This window comes from Hylobates moloch, unplaced genomic scaffold, assembly GCF_009828535.3.
Source record: "Hylobates moloch isolate HMO894 unplaced genomic scaffold, HMol_V3 SCAFFOLD_1, whole genome shotgun sequence".
Taxonomy (NCBI): domain Eukaryota; kingdom Metazoa; phylum Chordata; class Mammalia; order Primates; family Hylobatidae; genus Hylobates; species Hylobates moloch.
In genome coordinates, this window is record NW_026652276.1 from 231891578 (window position 1) to 231903834 (window position 12257).

Genomic DNA, 12257 nt, shown 5'->3' on the forward strand with positions numbered 1-12257 from the left:
TTGAACCCGGGAGACAGAGGTTGCAGTGAGCAGAGATCACACCATTGCACTCCAGCCTGGGCGACAGAGCAAGACTCTGTCTCAAAAAAATAAATAAATAAAACAAAATAATAAATAAATATATTCATACTTAATAGTGGAGAGAGATAGCTTATGAATTAAACCCTGACTTTTTTTCCTGATAACAGAAAAGAGATGAAATTCATGTACTTCTTTATTTGGGGAGAAATAGCTAAGTGGAAAACTGCATGTAGAATTTTAATCGATAGGTGCTGAAATATAAGGCATTTTAAATAACTTTTTTAACAAAATGGTAGATAGTAGGATCTATTTTAATTTTTCAATCTGAAAAAAAAAAAAAAACCCCAAAACAAAAAAAAACAAACTATCCTCATATATATGTATACAGTGTCAACATTTTCAGAGCACTTACATTAGGAAACATTGTTTCTCTTCAACTGTATGACAATACTGTATATGCCACAATAAAATTTACAAAAAACAATCGCATCAGCAGTCATACGAACATCATGATTTTACATTTCAATACACAAGAAAAAAAATAGACATCTTCCCGGCACTTGGCTCCCGCCTGACGGCAATGTCTCCACCACACTTTGAGAGACCTCAGCTTTTCAAACCCAGCAGCGGCTATTTCAGAAGTCATGTCCTTTCCAGATCCAAACTTAAATAATGAGAAGTTTGCCATTTCAAAATAACTGAGAGTTTATTCATGGATGTGGTGAAGTTTACTCCACCAAAAGATGTGTAAAAAAACTGCATGAAAGTAAAAATAAATAAAGCTGTTCTAAAGCAGCCTCGTTGACATGGTAGCCCAGAACAAAACACTTATGTGTAAAAGTGTCATTAAAGTTTTAAAGTAATTATTTATATTCAAATTACAACTTTTTGACAAATCTAATGAAAACAAACTGATTTGGTAAAAGGTTCAAAGACTTTCACATTCAAGCTCGGTGTTGTTTCACACACGTGCGCCCCGGCTGCGGCGGTGACATATTGCTGTATTCGGACATAAGGCACTGTGATCTGAACATGCCGTGCACTCACCTTATGTCACATCATCTGTTCCATACCAGTGAATTCTTTGAAATGAAAAATAATGAAAACTTCAGGACACAGTGCACTTTAATGACATACAGCATTTAAAATCCTTCAGACAAAGGTCTGAAAACAGTCTTTTAATGCAAGCCTGAATCTTCAAGCACATAAAATCTTTCTTTTTTAAGCTTAATGTCAACATCACTGGAAGAAATACCTATCGTTAAACCCTGATAAACATTCTTAACCACTTGCAGCCAGTGTGTTCATGAGGCAAAACGTGACCCAGAAACTTTGTTCAAGTTCTCCTCCTAGGGCGTCTGCATTGACGGCGGTCACTCCGTTTCCGTCTCCTTTTGTTTGGCACCTGTCAGTGGATGGAAGACGAAAGTTTCAAAGCTCATGGTAGCAGCAGGGTTCTCTACCCCAGGGGTTTCTACCTGTGCCTGGCAGTGCCTTAGGAGGATGATCCAGGGGCTTCGGAGGAGGGCGACGTGGGAAGCAGCAGGTGGCCCAAGCTCCCATCTCCCACCCAGTCGTTCCTGCAGCTTGGATCCACGTGACATCTTGTCATTCTAAATATGTCAGATTTAACTTGGAAAATAAAAAGAATTCCACTCCTAAAAAATTTTACTAAGAAATATGTAGGTATGTTTTAGTGAACGTGTGAAGTATTTCAGTTGTGCACACTTACAAATATGTATTAAAAAAAGCTTTCGGCCGGGCGCCGTGGCTCACGTCTATAATCCCAGCACTTTGGGAGGCCGAGGCGGGAGGATCACCTGAGGTCAGGAGTTCAAGACCAGCCTGGCCAACATGGTGAAACCCCGTCTCTACTAAAAATACAAAAATTAGCTGGGCATAGTGGCGGGCACCTGTAATCCCAGCTACTCGGGAGGCTGAGGCAGAAGAATCGCTTGAACCCGGGAGGCGGAGGTTGCAGTGAGCCGAAAGATCACACCACTGCACTCCAGCCTGGGTGACAAGAGTGAAACTCCGTCTCAAAAAAAAAAAAAAAAAAAAAAAAGCTTTATAAATATTCCGAAGGATAATTGCACCTAACAAGTATCTGGCTAGGACATTCCACACTGGATTGGCAGGGAGAGCTACTATTTTTCTCATCACAGGAGTTTCTCTCCTATTTTTTCACCAGACGCTAGACCCCTGAAAGAGATCAGCAATATATTAGAGTATGTGGCTAAAACATTGTAGCCCCTAGCATCAGACTGCCCACGCACTGGATGCACGCACACATGGGTTCATTTGGACAGTCTAAGTTTGACAATGAACTGTTGCTAAAAACTTTTTTGAAAAAGAGAAAACGTTATTGTGTTGAACCAGTATCCCTCTGGGGAACGGTGGCCATTGCCTAGTGAAAAGAATCACCACTAGTACCTTTTAATCGAGTGACAGCAGACACTTCATCAAACTGCCTCTTACTGACTATTCCACGGACAACCACCTAACAGTGCTGGTCCCGGGCACCGCGCCTCATTGCACACGCATGGCTTTTGTGCACGGCTTTCAGCTCTTTTCATAGCATCGTAGGAGGGAGACGGGCCTGTATCAGCCCGCTCCTTCTCCACTGAGGAAACTGGGGCTGAAGGAGGTAAAGTGACTTGACTACATTCAGACAGCGCTCGGGCAGGACGGCTGGGACTTGGCCTCACAGTGGGGGCCTCCTCGTTTGCAACTGTTGATCAGACGCAGGCGTTCCCTGAGTTCCACTCCGAAAGTTCACTTGTAATCCAGTTATTAGTAACACGGAATATTTTCCTCAACGAATCGTGTTGTATACACTGTATCATAAGGAATTCCAATCCAGCTACCCCCATCTTCAGGGCACAATTTCTATGGTAACATACATTCCAAATTCCAGCTGGAAATAGATTCCTCCCTGCGCCAGCAGGGATGGGAGGGGCATTGCAATGACTTAGAATTTTTGAAATACCAAATCTGGATGGAAATTTGAACTCATCCAGCACAACCGTCTCATTCTTATGGTTTGAGATATCAAGAAACAGAGAGGATGAATCACTTGACTTGTTAACTCTTTTTGTAATGCCCAAAGAGACAGACAAGAGCTGACATTCAGCCTGACCCCGCTGGGGAGACTGTGTCCCTTGGTCCAGGGCTAGAAACGGGGTATCTTTTTCTGAAGCTGCTAAGCTATATACCTGTGGGGATAAATCTGCCCAGAGAAGAGGCCTTTTCTAGTTAGCACAAATGTGCTGTGCAGTTACGCCTGCTTGGAAATTTATATGAATTCAATACAATGGTCTGGGTGCGTCTGGCTCCCTCTGTTCAATGTTGCCTGTGAGATTCCTCCACTGTTGAATGCAGCTGTACTGTTCGTTTTCAATCCTGTATCGTATTCCATCGAATGAATGTGACACAATTTATCCATTCTTCTTTTCAAAGATACTTGGATTATTTCCAGTTTTATGGCGTTAACATTTGTTTAGTTCTTAATGTTTCCTGATTATAAAGACTATTGTGAGATTCAGGTCTTTTAAACACTTGAAGTTTGCAAGTGACTGCACCAGGCCCCATTTCTAGAGTCTGATTCAGTGGATGCGGGGCGGGGCCCCAACATGAACCTTTCATTTTCTAGTAAATTCCAGGTGGCGGTGATGATGCCCGGCCTGAGGACCACCTCGGAAACATCACTGCTGTACTGGAATTTCTCTTGGTGTTCTCATTTAGCGAATAAGACATGTTTCTTGCAGGTGAAGATTCCTTTAGGGTAGGTATTTTTGGGTTACAGACTAATTGTAAAAACTAGTCTTAGCTGAAATTTCTGAACTAAAGAGAAATCAACACTGCAGCACACACACCGTTTAATACTGGATTCTGAGAGTTCAAAGGCAATGCTGTTTGCTCCCACGACGGGTCCATGTGGCCCTGACTAAGGCTGGGTTGTTCATATTTGACTGGGGCTGGGGAGGTGGAGGGATGGGAAGAAGAGTAAGAGGGAACGGAGGGAAGGGAGGGTTGGCAGTTTTAAGAACTCTGAAGCCCGCCTCTTACTACTGAGTGTGTGAAATGAGAAGAAGGCCAGCTCCTCTTGTCTAAAGGCCTCTCCTGTTCTCTCTGCTCCTCACTGAGACTCTGAGGGCTTGCTCAAAGTGAATCTGTCAGAAAATGGGTTTAACCACACTCTATTTGAAAGTGAATGTAATTTCTGTACAATATTAATGAATAAAAGTTTGTGTTTAGGTATTCTGTTTTATCTACTCAAAATATGTTTTTTTTTTTCTCTTTAAGGAAAGATGAAGGTATCAGTAGAAGCCAGTGACATTCCCTCTATGTTTCTGGTCACTAGTTCTCTCACAAAGCACAACTGAAGAGGTCTTTTCAGTGGAAAAGGTTATGATGAACATGGCAATGGCTCCCAAGTCATTTAGGGGCCACTGGACCTTGATAGAATGCTCTTAACTTAGAATATGTTCTGTACACTTTCCTCACTCACGCAGAACACTTAAACTTCCCAACTGAAAAGAAAACGAAAACAGTTTCAAAGTAATATACTCAAAGCCTTGATCTGTAGGTGGGTGGAGAAATGATGGTTTAAATGCTGCACTTCCTGTTCTACCTCCCACCCTTCCTAGACGCCGATGGCAAAGATCAGAAACCAGCATTTTACCTGCTGGTGTGAGGATCAGGGCTTGCAGAATGTCCGACAGAGAAATAATACCCACAATACTATCTGCTTCATTTACCACCACCAGCCGATGGACCTGCAAAGAGAAAAGCAGGACACGTGAAAATTAACATTTAAAAAAGGTTTAAAATGGACATTAGAAAAAATGTCCTGTCATGTTTTTATATGATCAACATATCCCTCCAGCCTGGGGAATAACAGTGAGACATCATCTCTGCAAAAACATTAGACAGTGGCTGGGTGTGCTGGTGTGCACCTGTGGTCCCAGTTACTTGGTGGGAGGATTGCTTGAGCCCGGGAAGTGGAGGTTGTAGTGGGCCAAGATCGCACCAGTGCACTCTAGCCTGGGTGACAGAGTGAGACCCTGTCTCAAAAAAAGAAAAAAGCAACACACACACATACACATCCCATAAATGAACACATGAGGAAAGTAGCCTCAGACAGACCCATATGACGACCTTAGGCTCTAATGTTCAATGTGTTACTGTCTGATTACCTGGAAGACCCACTCCGTACTGAACAGTCACAGCCCTGGTGGAACAACAGCGACACAGGCAGGAGAAGGAAAGAGGGGAAAGCTATCTATCTCCTGTCTCTAATGATACTGATTTGTGTCTAAGTCAAGCTGATTTGCTTGCTTGCTTACTTTTAAGAAAAATGAGCTAGCTATGCCCTGCTGAGTTTTCAATTTTCAAAATATTAATATAGAAAAGATACAACTCAAACATGAAGCACAATGTAGCTATCATATATTCTTAAACATAACAGTTTTAATTTCTAAAAGTTGTATGTCAGTTTCTAAGAACTATCAGGCACTTGTCTTATTAATACATGGGAATGAAGTCCAGATGATGACGGAAACGAAGAAACAAGGTCATGGCTCTCACAAGGGTTTTATTTTCTGCAGTGTCTTTTCTCTGTGAAGTTCATATATTAAGAATCGCATTCAAGAGGATAAATGAGCTACAACGAAGTGGGATAGACTACGTTCATCTCTAGTTTTCTACTCTGAAATTTCTGATGAGTGACTGCAGAGTGTTTTGAGGTGTTTCTGTAACAGGTATTTCACCCGCAGGAAGGGAGCGGCGTCGCTCTTCTCTTAAAAGCTTCACAGTGGCCAGGCGTGATGGCTCACGCCTGTAATCCCAGCACTTTGGGAGGCCAAGGTGGGCGGATCACCTGAGGTCAGCAGTTCAAGACCAGCCTGACCAATATGGTGAAACCCTGTCTCTACTGAAAATACAAAAATTAGCCAGGAGTGCTGGTGGGCACCTGTAGTCCCAGCTACTCAGGAGGCTGAGACAGGAAAACTGCTTGAACCTGGGAGGTGGAGGCTGCAATGAGCTGAGATCGTGTCACTGCACTCCAGCCTGGGCGACAGAGTGAGACTGTGTCTTAAAAAAAAAAAAAAAGGCTTCGGAACTTGGGGCCAGGTGCGGTGGCTCATGCCTGTAATCCCAGCACTTTGGGAGGCCAAGAGGGCGGATCACAAGATCGAGTGTTTGAGACCAGCCTGACCAACATGGTGAAACCCCGTCTCTACCAAAAATACAAAAATTAGCCAGGCATGGTGGTGCATTCCTGTAATCCCAGCTACTCAGGAGGCTGAAGCAGGAGAATCGCTTGAACCTGGGAGGCGGAGGTCGCAGTGAGCCGAGCTTGCGCCACTGCATTCCAGCCTGGGCAACAGAGTGAGACTTTGTCTCAAAAAAAAAAAAAAAAAGGCTTCAGAACTTGGGCCACGGCAGCTCCGTGCCAGCTGCGCCCTGTATTGAACAGTGATACCCCTGATAGAAAACAGGGACACAGGAAGGAGACAGGAAGAGGGGGAAATCAGTTTTTGCATTTTGTCTCAAATAATGCTGTGTGGGTGATGTTTCTGTCATAGCTTGCTTTAGGTAAATAATAATAATAATAATAATGGCTTGGTCATCTTTCTCATGGCAGTCAACATAAATTTCTTTTAAATGTTTCTCTAAAAAAGCTTTCAGGTTCATCAGCAATCCTGTGATATAACACAGCACAATTATTTGCTAACTATAATCACACATTAAAATGATAGTTCACATTTGTCTTCTACACTGAAGACATTTTATTGGTTACATTCAATAGTGGATATTAGCCAGGCGCGGTGGCTCACACCTGTAATTCCAGCACTTTGGGAGGCCAAGGTGGGTGGATCATGAGGTCAGGAGATCGAGACCATCCTGGCTAACACGGTGAAACCCCATCTTTACTAAAAATACAAAAAAATTAGGTGGGCGTGGTGGCGGGCGCCTGTAGTCCCAGCTACTCGGGAGGCTGAGGCAGGAGAATGGCTTGAACCTGGGAGGCAGAGCTTGCAGTGAGCCGAGATCGTGCCACTGCACTCCAGCCTGGGGGACAGAGCAAGACTCTGTCTAAAAAAAAAAAAAAAAAAAAAAAAAAAAGTGGATATTAAACAGTTATCTTTTGAACTCTGAAGGTTAAGGGAAACCATCTCATTCAGAGAATTAAGTAGTTCTCTCAGACTGAAATGACTCCTCAAATATTTTCTTGTCATCTGCTGCTGAGTCAAACTTATGTATGTCCCTTGCTGGAGGTACCTAAAAGTTAGTGTTCTGTTTATGTCATATAAATAAATGGAATCATCACTGATACTGTACACCATTCTCCTAGCTACGCTAAAGCTAAAAACTGTTATTTTTTTGCTCCTTCTGTGAGGAGTCATCTTGTGAAGGAATTTTTTTTTAGATGGAGTCTTTTATTTAAGGTGTTACACAAAGTACATTTGAAAATCCCATAAGCAGTAAAGTCTAAGGAAATCAGACTGCTGAGGTGCAAGAAACTGGGAGTTACTAGATTATTTGCTATTTACCTAATTGAGGAAAGAGAGATACTGGTGGGAAGAGAGAAAAAAGTTTTACTGACTTATCATTCGCTTTGTTAAAATACACATTACGCACTTTAAATTTTGAATTCATAAATATTCACATGGAACTTAAAGCTTCTGGGACAACTTTTGTTTTCTCAAAACAAAATGTATCTATAGATATAGATACATAGATCTATTTAGAGACAGGGTCTTGCTCTGTTGCCGAGACTGGAGTGCAGTGGCACCACCACAGCTCACTGAAATATCAAGCTCTTGGATTCAAGGGATCCTCCTTCCTCAGCTTCCCTATTAGCTATGACTACAGGTCCAAGCCACCATGCCCAGCTAATTTATTTATTTTTAGTAGAGACAAGGTCTTATTATGCTGTCCAGGCTGTCAAACATATATAGTTTAAACTATGAATGTATCTTACCAGTTTATTTGATTCAGCTATGATATCAGGACTTTTCCTTCAATTCAATTCAATAAACCTTTAGAGATCACCTATGTGCCAAGTAGTGTGCCGGGTTCTCGGACAGGAGAGAATCCCATCCGACTGAACCTGGAGGCTGCCTCGCTGGGCCCTTCCTGAGATTCAGGCTTCTGGAGGCACCATTCACTACTGGGGACTTGTTGCAGTGGACTTCGGGGGAGCAGGACTGGGAAAGCCGTCTCACCTCAGCTCTTACTATTCTGTCCACAATGGTCTCCAGTATTTCCAGCTTATTGCACTTCACAACACCTTCAAAATACTGTGAACGGTGCTGAAGGGCCTGGGTCACTGTGATATCTAGGTTATTGTATGTTTTCTCAGCAGCAAGATTCTGTAATGAAGCAAGAGAATAATTATATCCTTTCATTTCAGTTCACTTCAATGACCAAAATTAGTGAGCTTAAAAGAGCCTGATTTCTAAAAACTTTAATGCTCATCTGAATTTAGTACCTGCATACATCAGACGTTCTTTCTGGCTTACAACATGCCATTGCTACTGTTATTTCGTCAACGTATCAATCACAATTAAAGATAACCATGTTACAGGGTCTACCTTCCTTACGAAGCAACATTGTTAAACTTTGATAGTATATCCTGCCAAAGACTGCCCCCCAATTTTTACCCTCTAATGCTCTCTACCATGCATGGATAAAATCTCTGGCAAGGTGGGCTGACATCTGTAAAGGGTGGTGAGTGCCAAAGAGCTAGAGATGCTGCAGCAACGGACCTTCTCAACAAGCTCCCTGGGGAACAAGGTTTCTGCTGGGAAGTCTTTGGGGGACCCATGGGGATCAAGCAACCAGAGGAAGAACAGGCTTGATGAGCCCCATGTATCCAAATGGCTTCATGGGGCTCTCATTCATTTTAGCGGGTCCCACTCAACCAAAATGCCAATCAGCATATTTCTCGGTGACTATTATGTTTAACATAACAATAGTGTGAAGCAAAGGGTTTGAGACAGCTGCAAAAGAATGTTTAATGTGGGGTCAGTATTGTGGCAAAAAATGGCGTGCACATTTGGGGCTATAAAGTGTCAGTCCCCTTTTCTTCCTTAGAACAGTGGCTCCCAATCAGTAAGCTATGGGATGCACCTGACAAAGAAGCCATGAGTCCACGTGTGCACTGTGCACGCGCCTAGAGGCGAATAAATCAGGCCTCCTACATGGAAACAAGAACATTTAAAATACATATACATGCTGTGGCAGTGCATAAAATATGCATGTATTGTAAAGACGAAGAATTACAAAATGCTACTAATATATAATTAATTGCTAAACCAATGCATATTAAAAGTACAATTACTACAGAAGGTCTATAAAATTCTGATAATATCCTCACACCCCAAAAGGTTAGAAATTATTAAATTAAGAAACAAGAGAAAAACATAAAAACACATTACACGAATGTTTAAAATGCATTCTAGGTGACAGATTAAACAAAATTAAAATACTTACAATTACATCAAATTTGGAATAAATATCTACAACTTTTCCTAAAAATGAAAAATATATGTTAGAAAAATGTCTTAAGGAACAAAAAGAAACTCCTTTAAAGTCAGTTTTAATGACATAATTACTAAAAGTTAAACACTAATAACCTTGTCTATTTTAAATGGAAACTTAAATAGATATAAAATCATATTTTAATGGACATATGAAAATAAACCAATTAAACGTTTTTTATGATCCTGTGTGCCCCTTGGTGCTGAATTTATTCACCATATCCAAGTTTTCATCTTCCCCACGTATCTCCTGTGCCAGGTCATCTCACAATAATTGCACCCCGAGATAAACAATTATTTCTGTCTGTTAGCGCTAAACACACAAACCTGACTCATCCACAACAGGCAGAGCTGATATTCGTCTTTCCACAAATATGTTCAAGGCTTTGATGATGGGAGTGTCTGGATGTATGAAGGCAATGTTGTGGTACGTCCCTATTCCAAGCTCATCCAGGTTCTGCTTCATGAAGGCAGGCTTTGGCATATCAGACATCTAAACAGGAAGATAAACGCAAATGTTCTAGACCCAGAACACACCCTTGTCATGTTCAAATGTCCAGATTTGAATGAAAAAGTATGTCCAACAAATTAAAGTTAGTTTTTTCTAACAGTCTACCTGGATGTCTGAATTAACATGAGAAAATTACAAAGAACTATATCTTTTGTTTGAACCAGTTTGTATGTCTATGCTTCTATTTAACTACTCACAAACTATTGCAAAGCATTAACACTGTAACATTTTTCCACCTCCTCTTCACTCACTAAAAACACGTATAGAACCAGGGAAGAACAGGTCTATTTGGGATTTTAAGACCTGTAAGCCACCAAGAATTGAATCGTTTATTCTTAATTGTTCATGTTAAATTCCTGGTCCTGCTGTCAGGATTAAGTAATATTTATTAAGAACCCACACATTTCCAAACCCAAAGCATTTGACGGCAGCTGTCTGAGCCACTGCTAAGCTAGTCCTCACGCCACCCGCCTCTACATCCTGAATTCTCCTTGGAGAGCTCCAATTTTTGTCTACTAGGAACAAAGAAGCCAGCTGAACAGAATTAAAAGAATCTTTAAAAATTAACTTTTCATGGGCTGTTTTAAAGGAGGAGGGATATGGCAGGAGAGAAAAGTCTAGGATCATGTTTGAATATAACAAAATAAGGTCTATGGTTTCAAAAATCCACCTTTTATAAAGGGTATAGTTGATTCCATCCTCCTGGTGTACCTTATAATTATCAGGAAAAGATGAACAATTAGAAGAAACAAAATGTTCAAGTCAAAGAGTTCATCAATATTCAAATCATGAGACTCCTAGAAATTTAGAGAAAAAAAAAGAAAGACCTATTAGGTCATCTAGTCCATCTCAATATAGCTAATTCCCTGTTGCATACTATATGCTTAGGCTAATTTTCAAATGTCTTGAAGGGTAATGCTCCTTTTTTTCTCAGAAAATGATCTCATAATTCAGTAAAAATCAGGCTCTGAAATGTCTTTAAGTTCTATATTTCTAACTGAAAACCTTTAGTTAGCTGAATATTCTGGTAGCATGATTCTAATTACCATATTGGCCCAAATATGAGGCAGTACTGGGCAGAGGCAACTTCCTCTCCTTTTTATAGAAGATAAAAATCTGAAGCAGCTCTGCAAAAGAATGATCTCACGCTTTTACTGCCTCTTGTGCAACAGCACACTAGCAGAAATAGTTTGGGCTTGGGAGTCAGAGAGACTCGCGGGTTTGAAATCTACCACTTAATATCCATATGACTTGGGGCACGTTTCCCAGCCAGGTGTCCTGTGTATGCAAGGTGTGCAAACGCCTCCCTCCCATGGCCCCTGCGTGGAGGAAAGCATGGGGAGTGAGGAATGCTCGAAAGGGATCCTGGCTCTACCGCTTCCCCGCCACGCAACCATGGCAAAGCTACTTAACCTTTCTTAGCTGCATCCCTATAAAATAGGATTAATAAAAATACCTACCTGATAGGGTAGCAGCGAGGATGAGATTATGTAAAGTGCTTAGAACAGTGCCGGACATACAGTAATCAGCTCTCATGATTAATATTATTTAAAAATGATGACTCTAAGGATTAAGTGAGCTGCAGGCCTCACGTGGGGGCCCTGAATACATCCTTCCCACCCCGTGCTCCCTCTGTTCCTATTAAACTTCAACTACTAAAGCGGCTGCATTCCCAGATGTACAGTCTGATAAACAATGCGGATGCATCCCTAATCCTTTTTTCCTAGATTATCGCCTTTATTAAACTTCAAACTTGAGTTTTTTGTAAATTACCCTTCCCTACCTTCTTTCTTAGCACAACATGGTTAAATAATTGTTATTTATATATGTAAATGATTAAAATACAAGACTGGGTTGGTTGACAAGGTATTTCTCACAATCACTAAGCCCTCTGTGCTTCTGTCTGCAAAAGGGGCCCCTCAAGCTGCCTCCAGGGCAGGAGCTTCAGCTCCTTCACACCGCACCGGAAGGCTATTTTAGGTCCTTAGGTGAAGCCATGGGGAGGAAAATGGGAAAGCTAATTTGAAGCACATTTTTAATATCTGTTACAGTCTTGAAAAAACAACTCTTCAAATTACCTCTTCAGAATGATTAAGACCTTCTACTGGTTCTATTTGACTGATTACTTATAACCTCAAATTCCGTGCATGTAATTAAAAGAAAAACATAAAAAA

At 41.3% G+C, this 12257-nt stretch overlaps 1 protein-coding gene across 12 annotated transcripts in view; it reads right to left on the reverse strand.

Annotated features, from left to right (window-relative positions):
• Nucleotides 1-314: 314 nt before the first annotated feature.
• The window catches only part of PRKAG2 (protein kinase AMP-activated non-catalytic subunit gamma 2), a 333499-nt gene continuing 321556 nt past the window's right edge, over nt 315-12257 (reverse strand). For 8 of the 12 annotated variants that reach the window (XM_032762260.2, XM_032762259.2, XM_058428208.1 and 5 more), the window contains 5 exons: nt 9900-10065; nt 9526-9563; nt 8256-8402; nt 4706-4799; nt 315-1426 (listed from right to left, as the gene is read on the reverse strand). In XM_032762260.2, the coding sequence (XP_032618151.1) occupies nt 1395-1426; nt 4706-4799; nt 8256-8402; nt 9526-9563; nt 9900-10065 (477 nt within the window). In that variant the 3' untranslated portion in view covers nt 315-1394. The other 4 variants (XM_032762256.2, XM_032762255.2, XM_058428216.1 and 1 more) reach the window with 1 other exon arrangement.